Source organism: Indicator indicator, chromosome 10 (assembly GCF_027791375.1).
Source record: "Indicator indicator isolate 239-I01 chromosome 10, UM_Iind_1.1, whole genome shotgun sequence".
Classification (NCBI taxonomy): Eukaryota; Metazoa; Chordata; class Aves; order Piciformes; family Indicatoridae; genus Indicator; species Indicator indicator.
In genome coordinates, this window is record NC_072019.1 from 30,405,954 (window position 1) to 30,422,896 (window position 16,943).

Below are 16,943 nucleotides of genomic sequence, written 5' to 3' on the forward strand. Positions count from 1 at the left end.
GAGACTCTCATAACAATTTGCCTTTCAATTTATTCTGGATTCCTCCTTTCATTAATTAATTAATTAATTGGTAAAGCAACATTTGCAACTGAACACAGTGAAACTTCTTGATGGATGGAGGTATTTTACCTGGCATGTATTCAGGTGGAGCTCAAACTTCTTGCCTAGACTCTGTCCTCTGAAGTCCTAACTCCTGGAATTAAATTTTCTCCTTAAGGATGAACGCCACCAGGATGCTGCATCATCTCCAGTATTTTGCTCTAATATTTTGGGGAGGGGGGGGGGGGGTGTTTAGACTGGATGACCTCTAGAGGTGCCTTCCAACCCAGTGCGTTGTAGATTGTCTTTATCAGCTGAAGAAAGCTGTGAGATAACTGGAGTCAGAGAACTGGGCTGGATTTTTACACGAGCGTAGAAAGGATGCTTTAAAATGTCTCTGTCCTAAAGTACAGCGTGGATGGGAGAGGCCGTGGTCAGGACAGGATTTGAAATCAAAGCTGAGATGAACCCTCTTGCTTCTCTCACTGCAACCAGTGGTTGGGTAGGACAGCAGCTTTCCTTTGGGGTTCATCCAGCAGCCTATCAATTCACGGGGCACTGCTATTACCAAGGAAGAGCAGTATAAAAAGCATCATCCTGTGTTGAGTGTGAGAGTGGCAGCTATCAATTCATTACTCACCCTTGGACTGCTTTTTCAGCCCCTGGGATTGGGAACAGATGTTCACAAGGGCTTTCAACATCTTCATCCTCACAGTTCTCCTCATCAGACCCATCTCTGCAGTCCAGCTCTCCGTTGCACACGAGATGCCTTTTAATACAGCGACCTAGTGCACAGGGACAGACCATCACTTACCCAGCCTTGCACTGATTGTCCCACTTCCCATCCACATCTCAGGGCCACAAGAAGTCCTGCTGGCTGTTAAACACAGCTCCTTGGGGGAATGTTTTCCTTTGCAACCTGGAGCACAGCACAGAGTCCAGGCTAGCCACTCCCTTGGATTCTCATGGGATGTGAATCAGGTAGAGGTCACCTCATTGCCCTGATTTTGCTATCTACAATCATGCTTTTGGAAGGGGGATACAGGAAGCTTCTCCACTTGGCTTAGGGAAGCCAGCGTTGTCTTGTTAAAGTCCAATTCTGCCTTTTTCCCCTTGCAAGAGGCATTTGGGGGGAGTTTGTTGCACTTTGGGACATGATTTAGTCACTTTGGGTCATGGTAGTGTTGGCTTAGCAGTTGGATCTTTTCCAACCTTGATGATTCTATGATTGAACACCTGGAGGTGTTCAGAAAACCTGTGGCCATGGCACTTAGGGACATAGTTTAATGGCCACAGTGGTGTTGGGTTGATGGTTGGACTCAATCTTAGAGATCTCTTCCAACCCAAACAATTCTATGACTCTGTGACTCTCTGGCTCTGTGAATAGTTATATGACTCAAGAATGGATGTTTGCAGGAAGGGCAACCTGAAAGTGCTTTTGCTTCTGGGAGTGAGGAGAAAACCTTGCCATGACATTCATGGCAGGAGGGGACAAGGGGTAATGGATGGAAACTCCAGCACAGGAGGTTCCACCTCAACATGAAGAGGAACTTCTTCACTAGGAGGGTCCCAGAGCACTGGAACAGGCTGTCCAGAGGGGTTGTGGAATCTCCTTCCCTGAAGACTTTCAAGCCCCATCTGGATGTGTTCCTATGTGACCTGTGCTGAAGTCTATAGTCCTGCTCTGGCAGGGGGGTTGGACTTGATGATCTTTGAAGGTCCAACCCCTAACATCCTGTGAGCCTGTGAACCAGTACTGCTGCTCTTGGCTCAGTGGAGTGATGCTGACCTGCTCCAGCTGCTGAGCTGCTCACAGAGCTGGAAGTGCATTTCTGAATTTCAATAGGATTTTCATTAGTTGCTCAAGATGGGAGTCTGAGCCCTTTGTGTAAAACCAAAAATCTGTCAAGGCTAGTCAAACTTTGGCAGAACAGCCATGCTACCTCCCAAGCCTCAGGGCTGGGGATGCCTAAAAAGAAGCAAATCACTCCAACAAATTGCCAGTTTGATTAGTGATTGAACTAAGTCCTTAGCAGGGAGAGAAAGTGGTGTGCTGTGGGAGTAGAGGTGCCCATGGCAGAGAGTGTGAGCAGATAGCACAGCAGTTGGAACAGAATATTTCTGCTCCCTTTCTTCCACTGAAAGATCAACCTTTTCCATGGCACCCAGCCTTTACAGGATCACAGAATGTTAGGGGCTGGAAGGGACCTGAAAAGCTCATCCAGTCCAACCCCACTGCCAGAGCAGGATCACCTGGCGCAGATCACACAGGAACACATCCAGATGGGTTTTGAACATCTCCAGGAGGGAGACTCCACAACCCCCCTGGGCAGCCTCTTCCAGTGTTCTGTCACTCTCACAGGGAAAAAAATTCTTCTTCATGTTCACATGGAGCTTCCTATGCCTCAACTTCCACCACTGCCCCTTGTGCTGTCATTGGGTATCACCCAGCAGAGCCTGGCTCCAGCCTCTTGGCACTCACCCTGCACATCTTTATCAACATGAATGAGGTCACCTCTCAGGCTCCTCCTCTCCAAGCTAAAGAGCCCTCAGCTCCCTCAGGCTCTCCTCATAAGGAAGATGTTCCACTCCCTTCATCATTTTTGTGGCTCTGCGTTGGGCTTTTTCAAGCAGTTCCCTGAGGTCCTTCCTGAAGTGAGGGGGCCCAGAACTGGACACAATATTCCAGATGCAGCCTCAGCAGGGCAGAGTAGAAGGGGAAGAGAACCTTTCTCAACCTACTAACCACAGCCCTTCTAATCCACCCCAGGATGCCCTTGGCCTTCTTGCCACAAGAGCACATTGCTGGCTCATGCTCAACCTCCCATCCACTGGCACCCCCAGGTCCCTTTTCCCTCCACTGCTCTCCAACAGGTTGCATCTAAGCATAAGGATGGATTTCTGCAAAAACCTCTTTGGCAGGAGTTTGGGGCTGGTCCACTCACCTGTTTCCTCACACTGGAAGTCCTTCCCACAGCTGGAGGTTGCAGTGCACGTTGTCCCAGGGTGGCAAGCTTGCTCGTCCCACAGGTGTCCTGCACATCTCTGCCCTGCAAACTCTGCTGGCTGCACCAGCCTCCGGTACCGGTGCTGAGCCGCCCCAGAGAGGACACCACCATCAACACCTAACCTGTAACCCCCAGGGACATCACCTCCACAGGATAGAAAGCAATTAAAACTACCACTTGTATCTATATCAAGGTTTTGTGTGCGTGGCCCAGAGACTTTGTACGTGTTCAATCATAGAATGTTCTGGGTTGGAAGGGACCACCAAAGGTCATCCAGTCCAACCCCCTCTGCAGTCAGCAGGAGCAGCCTCCACTAGATCAGGTTGCCCACAGCCCTGTCGAGCCTCACCTGGAATATCTCCAAGGATGAGGTCACAGCTACTCCCTGGGCAACCTATTCCAGTTTTTCACCACCCTTCTGGTGCAGAACTTGTTCCTAACATCCAATCTAAATCTCCTCTTCTCCAATTTCAAACCATTGCCCCTTGTCCTGTTACTACAAGTCCTTGTAAGCAGTCCCTCTGCAGCCTTCCTGTATACACCCTTCATGTACTGGCAGGCTGCTATTAGGTCTCTCTGGAGCCCTCTCTTCCCCAGGCTGAACAGCCCCAGCTCCCTCACCCTGTCCTTGTAACAGAGGTGCTTCAGCCCTGCAGTCATCTTCATGGCCCTCCTCTGGACTTGCTCCATCCTTCCTGTGTTGAAGGCTGGAGATGGAGAGTCAGCAGAGGGACAGGAGCACAGGAGGTTTGCTCCAAGTTCACAAAGATGAATGTAGGAGGGTCTGGAATGTCTGGGGTTTGAAATCTCTTTCTTATTTTATACTTTGGAGGTACTATGGAATTTTTTCCAGTTAAATAGGCTTTGTCCTAGAATGTAACAGGCTTAGATGGACACAGACACTAATTACAACACTGATCCTGCAACATTTCTGATGGATTATTAATGAGACTTGCTGCTCTTTAAACTAGGGAGGGAGGGTGTCAGGGGTAGGAAATAAGGTGGAAATAGAGAAAAGCCAAATAATTTACTGATTTAAGCAGAGGAACAAAAAGTGTAGGGATATAAACTCCATAGAACACAAAATTATGTCAGGTAGTGGAAGATAAATTCTTGAGTTATGAAGACATATGTGAAATGATATAAGGAATTGAGAACAAGAGCTGATGAATGAAGGCTGCTTCTAATTTCTTTTCATTGGAATATTTGCATTAAGAATCAGGGGATGCTTAATTAAAACTGAGCTAGAGAAGGAAGAAAGTCTTGAGCAAATATCCTGGCCTGATTCTTCCATCATTTGCCTCGATTTTGCATTTTGCTGTTCTGCTGCTTGCAGTGAATCTATTCCCCAGTTTACATCAGGGTAAGAGCCTCTCCAGTAGAAGAGCATCTCCATCATACTTGGATGAGTTTACTGGCTGCTTCAGCATGATGAATATGTATAATATATATAATTAATGTGTGTACATCCTCATCACAGGCACATCTGAAGATAAATGAATACATTACACTGGAGCCTTACTTTTTTCTCTTGGCAAGGAAAGCAATCTGTCCACTCTGACCACTGGCTCAGCTGACAGTCGATGGGAGCTGGAGAATTAACATCTCTGCTGCTTCTCCTGAGGAGGGGAAGAGAGAGCAGTCTGAGGTCTTTTAAGTTGTGTTTTAAAGGAGGGCTGGAGGCTAGCAGGGAGAAAATGATCTCTGTGTCTCTGTGTGTGTATTTTTTTCCACTGGGGAGAAACCTGTTTGGTGGGAAATGGGAAGCATTGCTTAGCAAGGGTGGCAATACAACCTGAGATGCTCCATCCAGGAGTTTCACCATCAAGGACAGCACCTGAAGGTTTTGTCTTGGGTTTCCTGCTCTCCCAAGAGATCCTAGCCCTTTTCCAATAGGTGGATTGCAATAGTAGACCATAAGACCAAACACCATGAGTAAACAGAATGCCAAGAAGAGACAGGTTTTAAGGAAGGCTTTCTGGTTTTTTGTTTGTTTGGTTTTGGCTTTCTTCTCAGCAGCACATCACAAGCTCCAGGAGTTGTGGTGTTTATCACCTTGAGCCTGTTCTGAAATCAATTGATTTCACTTTTTTTTTTTTTTTTTTGCACTATTGTGCATTCATGGTCAGCGTTTTTCCCAGCCAAGTACAAAATCAGGGTCTGACTCCCAGGGGCTTCGAGGATTGATGGGACAGGCAGAAGGCAAGGTACACCTTGACTCTGGGAACGTGTTGGCTGACTATTTCTAAAAGGAAATGCATGAATTCTGAGAAGAAGGAGGAAAAAGGAAGAGTATAAAAGCAGAAAATGCCAAGGGTACCAATGCACAATGGCCCTTGAATGAGACTCTCTGCAGCCACAGTGAATATCGTTGTACAACAGTGTGCAAATACTTCTCTTGCCTCCCAGCCCAGTGGTTCTGCTCTCTGTTTGTGTCCCTGCTCCTACAATCTTTATTTGTATCGTGGGGTTTCTTTGTCTTGAGGAGCAATCTGTGGCCTGTCAATACAACTCTGGTTTTGCCACAGCCTTCCAAGCATTTTGAGGAGTTGTTCTGAGCCAAAAACATTCTCATTGTTATTATTTTGGTGATGAGCTAATGAGCAGTCTGCTTTACTTGCAAGACTGCAGTCCAAAGAGAAATATTGATAATTAGCAGAGGTATGGAACACAGTTGGGGATTTGTCAGAAGAGAGACTTGCTAAATGAAAGCCACACCAGCTCAACCAAGGGAGCCCAGGGGTGCAGGTCAGTCTCTGAGATCAAAACCCTGCTGTGTCCCCAGGGAAACAACAGGAGCCTGCAGACTGTTCTGAGGGCACCTTCTGGATGCATGCAGAGTGCATGGGGTTGCAAAATACTTTCTAGCTGACCAATTGCACACTGCAGAGAGCAAAACAATGACATTCCATGTGTGCCAAGAGCAGCATCCTTACATAGAATCATAGAATCACAGAATCATAGAATGTTCTGGGCTGGAAGGGACCTCCAAAGGTCATCCAGTCCGACCTGCCCGCAGTCAGCAGGGACATCCCCAACTAGATCAGGCTGCCCTGTTGAGCCTCACCTTGAATATCTTCAGGAAAGGGACCTCAACCACCTCCCTGGGCAACCTGTTCCAGTGTTCCATCACTCTCATAGTAAAGAACTCCTTCCTGATATCCAATCTAAATCTGCTCCTCTCTTGAAGCCGTTGCCCCTTGTCCTGTCACTGCAGGTCTTTGTAAACAGTCTCTCTCTAGCCGTCCTGCAGGCCCCCTTCAGGTACTGGAAGGCTGCTGTCAGGTGTCCCTGGAGCCTCCTCCTCTCCAGGCACCTTTGATTAGAATATGTTGCAGAAGCCACCTCCTTGACAGGCTGGGCACCTCTTATTGGGAAAAGATTGTAGTTTATACATGTGGTTGGGTTTTATTGGTTAAGGGATCAATAAGAGAATTTAAACAGTTGCTCTGAGCAGTACAGGGGTCTGGGGGGGTTAGGGCTTTTCTAGAGACTTCTGTTAGCTACTTCTGTTAAGGCCTTCTGGGACTTCTTCCGTTAAGGACACTCTGAGACTCTGTAGTGCTGGGAATGAGGAGAGGCTGAGGGAGCTGGGATTGTTTAGCCTGGAGAAGAGGAGGCTCAGGGCTGACCTCATTGCTGTTTACAACTACCTGAAGGGAGGCTGTAGCCAGGTGGGGGTTGGTCTCCCAGGCAACCAGCAGCAGAATAAGGGGACACAAGTTGTGCCAGGGGAGGTATAGGCTTGATATTAGGAGGAAGTTCTTCACAGAGAGATTTGCCATTGGGATGGGCTGCCCAGGGAGGTGGTGGAGTCGCCATCCCTGGAGACATCCAAGAGAAGCCTGGATGAGGCACTTAGTGCCATGGTCTGGTTGATTGGATAGGACTGGGTGATCAGTTGGACTGGATGATCTTGGAGGCCTCTTCCAACCTGGTTGATTCTATGATTCTACAATGCAGTAATAAAGGACTTCTGAGAGTCTCTGCCCTCAGCAGCTCTGGAATTCCATTGCCAGAGCACTAATGGGGGACATCCATTCATCACCCAATGGCACCTTCTTATCAGGGGCTACTACTATGACTACTACAGCCCCCTGAACCAGGGTAGTGACAGCAGACAAACCTGGAGCTGGAGGCCACACATGTATTGATGCCTTGTTCCTCTGACAGGAGGAGGAGTGGGCTGCACCCTTCAGCACTTCACAGGGTGCTTAATTGGCTCACCTTTGATTGGGTCCTGTGTTTACCTCTTCATTATTCCGCCGGGTTTGGTAAGTTCATCAAACATCAAAAATCTCTTCTTTGTTCATTTTCAAAAGGGATTATCAGAATAAGCCTGCATAATTAAGTGTATCACTGCCACAGTCTTTTTTCCCCCCTTCCTTTCTGCCTTCTCCTTGTCTTCATGTTCCAATTATCACTGATACCTTTTTTTTTTTTTGATCCTTCTAAATCATATTTGCCTGAAATTAATATCCATAGGAAAAAAAAATAATCCAAGCATTTCCTATAATGACACTGTAGCTTTAGAAGGAAAAAAAAAAAAAAGAAAAAAAAAGAGTAACTTGTTTATTCCCTTCCTTCAAAGCCTAAGTGACACTTGTATAGGTTAATAATATTGTTGAGGATTAAAAAAAAAAAAAGAGGTATGAGGATCTGGCTTGGATTGAAAATTTTGGTTTACTCACATGCACTTGTTAACTTCACCTTGTCAAATGCAAAATAATTGTAATGAAGAAGAAGAGGAAGGTAGCAGAATATCCACTTGCAAATCATCCTGTGGAGGGAATTTATTTCGAGGGCCCAAACCCAAGTACAGTAATTTTGGTAAGGAAGTTTAAGAAGGCTTAAGAATCATCTGTAAAAGAAAAAGCATTGTGCAAACAGTTCCTGTAAGCAAGAATTATGATGCTGAGCTTGGGCTTTGGACAGCTGCCAATATCTTTTTTTTTTTTTTTCTTCTTCCTGGTAGCTGTTCACAGAGAGCATGGCTTGCACATGCCAGAAGTCAGGACAAAATTGATGGGCTGGCTTGCCCATAATTTCCATAGGGAAAGTTAGGGATTGGGGGGCAAATGGACTTACCTCTCGGAAGGCAGTGCCTGGATCTCCCCATGTGATCCAGCCTGATGTGCTGTTAAAGCCAAGGAGCTTAGAGACAGAATGAAGAGGAGGAAGAGGCTGCTGACACTGGCTGCTCCACGTTGCTTTTCCATATGTAAATGTTTGCTATAGATCAGCTGCAAACAGAAGCTTTATGCTTCAGGCTGCCGTGGGGCAAGCACAGCTAGAAGAAGCAGGGAGCCTACTGGCCCCTGAAATGCTGTGGTAAATCATTGACAACAGCACAAACCACATCTCAAAGAACCAGGACACATCCCAGAGGCCTTTGCCCTTCTGGAAACAAATTCCCAGTTTTCTGGCAAGGGAATATATTAAAGTGTGTGAGTCTATCCACATTAAAGTCAATCAAGCCCTGTTGCAGCACTGTGTTTCTTGTCCAGCCTGCACCCTCCTTTTAATCAGAAGGAGGAGGGAACTCATTTTGTTTCCCACAGAGACTTAACTGTAATTTTGGTGCCTCTGGTTGCTGACCAGGGAAAAGCTTCTCAGTACAGCAAACTGAAGATTATCAGGAAATTGTGCTCTGAGGAACATGTCCCTTCCAGATATGGCAAGGAAATGTCACTTCTTCCCATTGCCATCCATGTTAAGACAGTGTCCCATCTCCAAACCTGACATCAGTCAGTTAGCACCTGGCTTTTGGGTAGCCCTCCACAGTCAGTGCAAAGTGAGAATCTACATCCTTGGTTTCTGAAATGATGAGGGGTGAGGAAGATGCCTCCCAAGTCTAAAATGGTGTCTTACCCATATGCTGTGCAGAGCCATCTGTTAGTGGTGGCTCTAATGCTTTTAGCTGGTTGGGCTCTTAGCACAGAAGTAGTGGATGTCACAAGGATAAGAGAGCAATACCATGGAAATCAAGAATGACATGAGTTAGTTATTTTTAAGATACTGGTCTCAAGATAATTGTATTTATAGAATCACAGAATTGTTAGGGTTGGAAGGTACCTCAAGGATCATCTACTTCCAGACCCCCTGCCATGGTTGCTCATGGTTGCTACATCAGGTTGCTCAGAGCCACATCCAGCCTGGCTGCAAAAACCTCCAGAGATGAGGCTTCCACTACCTCCCTGGGCAACCTGTTCCAGTGTCTCACCACCCTCATGGGGAAGAACTTCTTCCTAACATCCAATCTGAGTCTACACTCTTCTAGTTTTGCTCCATTCCCCCTGGTCCTATCACTAACCTGACTGGAAGGCCACTAGGTCTCCTTGGAGCCTTCTCTTCTCCAGACTGAACAGCCCCAACTCTCTCAGTCTGTCTCCATAGCAGAGGAGCTCCAGCCCTCTGATCATCCTCATGGTCCTTCTCTGGACATCTTCCAGCATGTCCAGATCCTTCCTGTAACAGAGGCTCCAGAACTGGACACAGCACTCCAGGTGGGGTCTCACCAGAGTGGAGCAGAGGGGGAGAATCACCTCCCTGGCCCTGCTGGCCACACTTCTCTTGCTGCAGCCCAGGCTCTGCTTGGCTCTCTGGGCTGCAAGTGCTCACTGCTGGCTCCTGTTGAGCTTCTCATCCCCAGCACCCCCAAGTCCTTTTCTCCAGGGCTGCTCTCAAGCCAGTCCCTGCCCAGCCTGTATCAGTACCTGGGATTGCCCAGACCTGGATGCAGGACCTTGCATTTAGTCTTGTTGAACTTCATGAGCTTGGCTTGGGCACACCTCTCCAGCCTGTCAACATCCCCCTGGATGGCATCCCTCCCCCCCAGCCTGTCTGCTGCTATTTAGTTTTCAGGTGTTGGAAGAAAAGAGAAAATGACCTTTGGATAGGGAGTAGGTTATGCTGCCCTATGCCTGTTTCCTCAAGCTTGCATTTAGCCTCCTGAATTCCCCCCCAAGGGCTCTTGGGCAGGCACAGATATGCACCAGAAATTTGTCACTTTGCTAGATATTAGCTGTGTGGGTTTTTTTGTTTGTTTTTTTTTTTTTTTTAAGAGTTAAGAGATCTATGGAGAGTTCTATGTTCAAACAGGGGTCTGCATCTCACTGCCTTTTTCTTCTGCCTAAGTGGGCTGAGGTGCTTCATGCATAAATGAAGTGTTCCCAGCAGACAGCTGGAAGTTTGAACCTCAATAAATTCAAGAGAAAATGTAATTATTGTAGGAAAATGTGGTCTTGGGCTATTAGAGCTCGGAAGCAGACAGTGAATTGTCCTCTGTCCACAAAAGACTGGGATGGAAGTGTCACTTGGTGTATTTCCCATTTTAATTGCCAAGTCCATTTCAATAGCTGGTATTGGAAATGATCAAGCTAGAAGGACCTCTTCCTGTGTCATTTTCATGTAATTAAAGCTGAGGACGACCCTGGGGCTTGTCTTTGCTGAACATGAAGGAAAATGTAGCACAGGGGTAAAGTCTGCAGTGAAATGAAGTGAAAACTGCCTTTTTGGTGACCTTTGAGAGTGTGTTAATGCATCCCTTAATGCACTTCAGAAGAGTTCAGAAAGTCCTTCTCCTTTCTTTGCCTCCACAGGAAGAACTTGAACAAGGATTTGAATATTTTTTAATTTTTTTTTTCTTTTATGTACTATTAAACCTGAATTACTTTTGCCTGGGAGAAAAGCAGGGAATTGAAACTGGCCTAAGGCCATCCCCATCCTTAGCTCCCTCTCACCCATTCCAGCCTCTCTCCACTTCGCTGTTAAAACAGAATGACAGAGAAAGGTTTTAGTAGTTGGGTGGGGATGGGCCCCACTGTCTCCACAGCAGGAGCCTCCCTGGCTCTCTGCCCAATCTATCTTCTCCCAAATCTTCCAAACTTCTGCCATCCTTTGATATAAATGGCTGCTTTGCACAGCCAAGTGCCTCCTCAGCATCAGAGCCAGACCGTTGGGGCATTCGATCTTCTCTTCCCTGATAGCAGCATCAGAAACACACCATATATATATATAAGAGAAGTTATTTGTGGCACCTCTCCCAGGTAAAAGGCTGGGCTGGTTTGTGCAGTCAGGCACAACAACAATTTTGCACTGATAGGTGAGGTCATTTAGGGGTGGGGAGGAGGTGTGCCAGAGAGATTTAAGCAGCGGGCCAAAGCACGTCACGTTAGAGGTGAAATTAAAGAAGCTTTCTCAAAGGTGTTATTGGTCCTAAAGTGATGGATATAAAAGTCATGCTTCTGTTTATAACATTATGCATTGAACTTGTCTAAAATGTGTGTTGGATCCTTGGCTCTAAACCTCAATTAACTCTCTGAACCTCTGGCTTGCCACGCTAGCTGTGCTGTCTACAGCAATGCAGTCACCTTCAGAGGGATGAGCTATGAACTGAAGGCTTTGGGATCTTCCAGAACCTGGAAATAAGGGTTGTGAGTAGGTTGGGCTGAGCTTGCATTGTCACTTTGTGACTATTCCCAGCCCAAAGCTTCTTTCCACAGTGCTGAAGAATTCTTCACTGCCAGTCTCTAATCAGCAGCAGCATAGATTCGTAGATTCACAGAATGGGATGGGTTGGAAGGGACCTTAAAGATCACACAGTTCCACACCCCCACCCCCCCCCCCCGCCATGGGCAGGGACACCTCACACTAGCTCAGGTTGCTCAAGGCCTCATCCAACCTAGCCTTGGACGTCTCGAGGGAGGGGGCATCCACGACCTCCCTCGGCAACCTGTTCCAGTGTCTCACCAACCTCCCTGTAAAGAATTTCTTCTAATTTCCAGTCTAAATCTCCCCTCCTTAAGCTCAAAGACATTCTCTCTTATCCTATCACTACAACCCCTTGTCAAAAGTTCCTTTCTTGCTTTCTTGTAGCCCCTTTCAGGTACTGGAAGACTTCTGTAAGGTCTCCCTGGAGCCTTCTCTTCCCTTGGCTCTCAACTCTCTCAACCTTTCCCCATAGGGGAGGTTCTCCAGCCCTCTGATCATCTTCATGGCCCTCTTCTGGACCTCCTCCAGCAGTTCTATCTCCTTCCTTTACATTTCTTACCTATCTAAAATCAGGGGCAGAGTTACTCACAGCAAACATGGTGCCATGGTTTAGTAGTCATGAGGTCTTGGGTGACAGGTTGGACTTTGGTGATCTTTGAGGTCTTTTCCAGCCTTGTTGATTTTGTGAAACAAACTCAGGCTCCCACTTTTCCTCACTGATAACTGGTACAGCATTTCATTCCACTTCAAAAAATCTCTAATTTTTTTTTTTTTTGGTGTATTTTGCCCAAGAAGGAGAATTAATTTCTGCCTGCAGAACTCCTTGGTCTTTTAAATAGCACCTGAACAGCACATTGGTTATGTGGCAGTCTACACCATCCTAGCTCCAGGATGAAATTCTATCACAAGAGCTAAGACAATGTTGGTGGTGGTGGCCAGCAATTTGCATTTGTACTTTCTTTATGTGTAGATTTTTCTGTTTTGTTTTAATTGTTTTAATCATATCCCTACAGATCTTGCTGCAGGGGATGGAGTTGCTGAAAACTCTCACTCTTTTTTTATACCACTGTTCTCTTTATTTTTTTTTTTATGTTTGCAGTACATTTTTTCATGCAGCACTGTCAATCTGCATGTTTTGCTCCTGATTTGAAGACCACGAACCTCTAAAGGCAGAGCTCTGTTCTTTTTTGTTGTTGTTGTTCGATGCATCAGAGCCACAAAGTCATATCTGAGCTTCTTGCTGGCATGTGTCAAGCAGTGTGACTGACACCTGCCATGTGCTGTTTGCTCTCTCCTGCTTCCCCAGGGAAAAGCAGAGAGCAGACAGCCTTTCATTCAGGGGGGTAGGCTGGTGTGTCTTTAAAAACACAGAGACTGTTGCACCGTGCAGAGGTTACAGAGAGGTTAGATATGGCAAGATCAAGAAATTCTGCCTTGCCATTGGAGCTCTGTCTCCCTTTCAGGGGTGCTTTCACAGCACATATGGCCTCTCTCAGCTTGTCCTCTCTGCACAGGGTAATTCTGTTTTGCCAAGGAAGCCAAGCTCCTTACAGTGTCACAGTACATTAGAGGTTGGAAGGGACCTCCAGAGATCATCCAGTCCACCCCCTCTTCCAGGATCACCCAGGGTAGTCTGCACAGGAATGCACCCAAGTGGATTTTGAATGTATCCAGAGAAGGAGACTCCACACCCACAACAGTGAGCTTGGGAAGATGATTTATGCCTAATCTTTCAGACTTCTAGCAAGAAGGAGCAGTGCAACTGGTGAAAACCAGGGTAAGTTTTTTAACAGTCCAGTTTTCTTTGGAAGAGAACTAGATTTTGGGGTTGCTTAGCATGGAGAAGAGAAGGCTCCAGGGAGACCTTACAGTGGCCTTTCAGTAGTTAAAGGGGGCCCACAGGATGGGGAAGGACTCTGTATCAGGATTTAAACTGAATCACAGAATGTTAGAGGTTGGAAGGAACCTCCAGAGATCATCCAGTCCAACCTCCAGAGATCATCCAGTCCAACCCCCCTGCCAGAGCAGGATCACTTAGGGTAGTCTCCACAGGAATGCATCCAGGTGGGTTTGGAAAGGCTCCAGAGGAGACTCCACAACCCCCCTGGGCAGCCTGTTCCAGGGCTCTGTCACCCTCACTGTAAAGAAGTTTCTCCTCATGTTGAGGTGAAATCTTCTATGTTCAAGTTTGCATCCATTGTTCCTTGGCTTATTACTGCACACCACTAAAAAGAGCCTGGCCCCCTCCACTTGACACCCACCCCTCAGATACTGATAGACATTGATCAGATCCCCTCTCAGTCTTCTCCAGACTAAACAGCCCCAGGTCCATCAGTCTCTCTTCATAGGTCCCTCAGTCTCTCTTCACAGGGGAGATGCTCAAGTCCCCTAAGCATCCTCTCGGTTCTCCGTTGGATTCCCTCCAGCAGGTCTCTGTCTCTTTTGAACTGGGGAGCCCCAAACTGGACACAGTGTGAACTTCAAAATCCAAGTCCCAGCAAAGAAACCTTCAAGAGCAACATTTAATTTTTGGAAGCTGGCTTTATGATTTGTCTTGCTTTAAAGGGCAGACAGGTACAATTTTGCTCCCAAAGGAAATACAATAAAGAGGCTCTCATTGAATTGGAGAGAAATACAGAAACTGTACTCAAAAATATACAGGAAAATAAAGAATACATGAATCCTCAACACCTAATATATATACAGGATACATGAACTCCTGCAAAAAGCCTTTCCCTGACCAGACTAAGCCACAAACCCCAGTGCTCCCTTTCTCCACACCCCACTGTTGTCTCCCTTCCATTAGACCTAAGCAGGCTGTAATTGTGCAGGACAAATGAGTCAGGCCTCTGAAAGTCACAACCAGGCCTCCTTCCCCATGTTATGGAATCATGGAATGAATCATAGAATGGTCCAGGCCAGAAGGGACCTCCAAAGGTCATCCAGTCCAACCCCCTTGCAGTCAGCAGGGACATCCCCAACCAGATCAGGCTGTCCAGAGCCTCACTGAGCCTCACCTTGAATATCTCCAGGGAAGGAGCCTCAACCACCTCCCTGGGCAACCTGTTCCAGTGTTCTACCATCCTCATAGTGAAGGACTTCTTCCTGATATCCAATCTAAATCTGCTCTTCTCTAGTTTGAAGCCATGTTGCCAGATAAGGACTCCCTCCGGAGAGCCAAAAGGAGGGAGGAAAAGGAGCCAGTTGGCCTTGCTGCCATCTTATAAAGAGATAGCAGAATTATGGGATTGAAGAACAAAATTACAATGGCACAGAATCACAGAATGCCAGGGGCTGGAAGGGACCTGAAGAAATCATCCAGTCTAGCCATGGGCAGGGACACCTCACACTACAGCAGGTTGCTCACAGCCACATCCAGCCTGGCTGCAAAAACCTCCAGGGATGAGGCTTCCACCACCTCCCTGGGCAACCTGTTCCAGTGTCTCACCACCCTCATGGGGAAGAATTGCTTCCTGACATCTAATCTAAATCTCCCCATTTCTAGTTTTGTTCCATTCCCCCCAATCCTATCACTCCCTGACTCCCTCAAAAGTCCCTCCCCAGCTTTCTTGTAGCCCCCTTCAGATACTGGAAGGCCACAAGAAGGTCACTTCAGAGCCTTCTCTTCTCCAGACTGAACAGCCCCAACTCTCTCAGTGTCACTGAACTGGTCTGATAACCTACTTTCTATCAAAGTAAGCACTTGGCCTTAAACACACGAGCAATTATGGGCTGTATTGCTTAAAAAAGAAGTATGCACTGCAGTGTTTCTGGGGTCAGGGCTGTGCTGCAGAGACTACCTTGTAGCTTGGACAGAGGAAAAAAAAAAAACCCTGATAAGCTGCAAGGCTTTTAAATTCATTTTCTTGCCTGCTAAGATGCTTCAATGGGGCTGATCTTAACACATCTGAAGGAGCCACATGGGGACCTTCGTGGACTCCTCCTAAGCAGTGCTTTGTCCTTGACAGTAAAAAGAAACGTTAGGTTTTTAAAAGCAGGGATCAATAATGCTGCCTTTTCTTGTGTTCTCTTGTTGATGCCAGCGAGGCAAGGCACAGCAAGCTGCTGGGTGGTGGAACAAGTGATCCTATCTCCCCCTCTGCTGGAAAACCACGATATGACCGCCGGGAAGAACAAGTGAGATGTGCAGGGAACTGGACTGGGCTTGCTGCTCTGGCCCTCCTGGGGCAGAAAACCACATAAAAACTGAGGTGAAATTCTTCCTGGCACAAGGCTGTGCCCTTCTATCTGCTTTTGCACATTTTTCCCAAGTTCTGAAGCTTTTTTTTCCCCCCCCCAGGTATATAGACCTGAATGCATCGCACCTAGGAGGAGTTCTTTCCCTTGCTCTGTGTCACATCTCCTTCAGCTCTGCTGTCCCACATGTGGGGCCAGAAGGTGTGACAAAGGAAAATACCTTGTCAGATCGTCCCCTATCTAATATTATGACACTGGGGTAAAATTATCACCAATTGTGTCATGGAAAATCCCTGAATCATAGAATCTTAGCGTGCTTTGGCTTGGAAGGGACCTTAAAGTATGAGGGAATGTGAGGTGTCCCTGCCTATGGCAGGGGGGCTGGAACTAGATGATCCTTGTGGTCCCTTCCAACCCTGACTGATTCTATGACTCTATGATTCTATGATCTAGTTCAACCACCTTCCTGTCATGGGCAGGGACACCTTCCACTAGACCAGGTTGCTCCAAGCTTCATCCAACCTGGCCTTGACCACTTTCAGGGATGGGGTATCCACAGTTTCTCTTGGCAACCTGTTCCAGTGTTTCACCACTATCATAGTAAAGAATTTCTTCTTTTAATCTAAAGCTGTCCTCTGGGGTGCATCAAGAAAAGTGTGGCCAGCAGGGCTAGGAAGGTTCTTCTCCCCCTCTACTGTGCCCTGGTGAGACCACACCTGGAGTGTTTTGTCCAGTTTTTGGCTCCCCAGTTCAAGAGAGACAGAGACCTGGTGGAGGGAGTCCAACAGAGAGCCATGAGGATGATTAGGAGACTTGAGCATCTCTGCTATGAAGAGAGACTGGGAGCCCTGGGGCTGTTTAGCCTTGAGAAGAGAAGGCTGAGAGGGGATCTGATCAATGTCTATCAGTATCTGAGGGGTGGGTGTCAAGTGGAGGGGACAATCTCTTTTTAGTGGTGTGCAGTAATAAGCCAAGGAACAATGGATGCAAACCTGAACATAGAAGATTTCAGCTCAATATGAGGAGAAACTTCTTTACAGTGAGGGTGACAGAGCCCTGGAACAGGCTGCCCAGGGGGGTTGTGGAGTCTCCTTCTCTGGAGCCTTTCCAAACCCACCTGGATGCATTCCTGTGCAGACTACCCTAAGTGATCCTGCTCTGGCAGGGGGGTTGGACCTGATGATCTCTGGAGGTCCCTTCTAGCCT

General features: G+C 47.1%; 1 protein-coding gene across 1 annotated transcript in view; it reads right to left on the minus strand.

The window, feature by feature from the left end:
* C8A (complement C8 alpha chain) overlaps window positions 1-8,266 on the minus strand; it is a 33,049-nt gene extending 24,783 nt beyond the window's left edge. Inside the window, exons 1-4 of the mRNA XM_054384573.1 lie at window positions 8,136-8,266; window positions 4,570-4,666; window positions 2,985-3,129; window positions 680-824 (exon numbers count right to left, since the gene is read on the minus strand). Coding sequence (XP_054240548.1) covers window positions 680-824; window positions 2,985-3,129; window positions 4,570-4,666; window positions 8,136-8,266 — 518 coding nt within the window. The remainder of the gene's footprint in view (window positions 1-679; window positions 825-2,984; window positions 3,130-4,569; window positions 4,667-8,135) is intronic.
* Window positions 8,267-16,943: the final 8,677 nt, after the last annotated feature.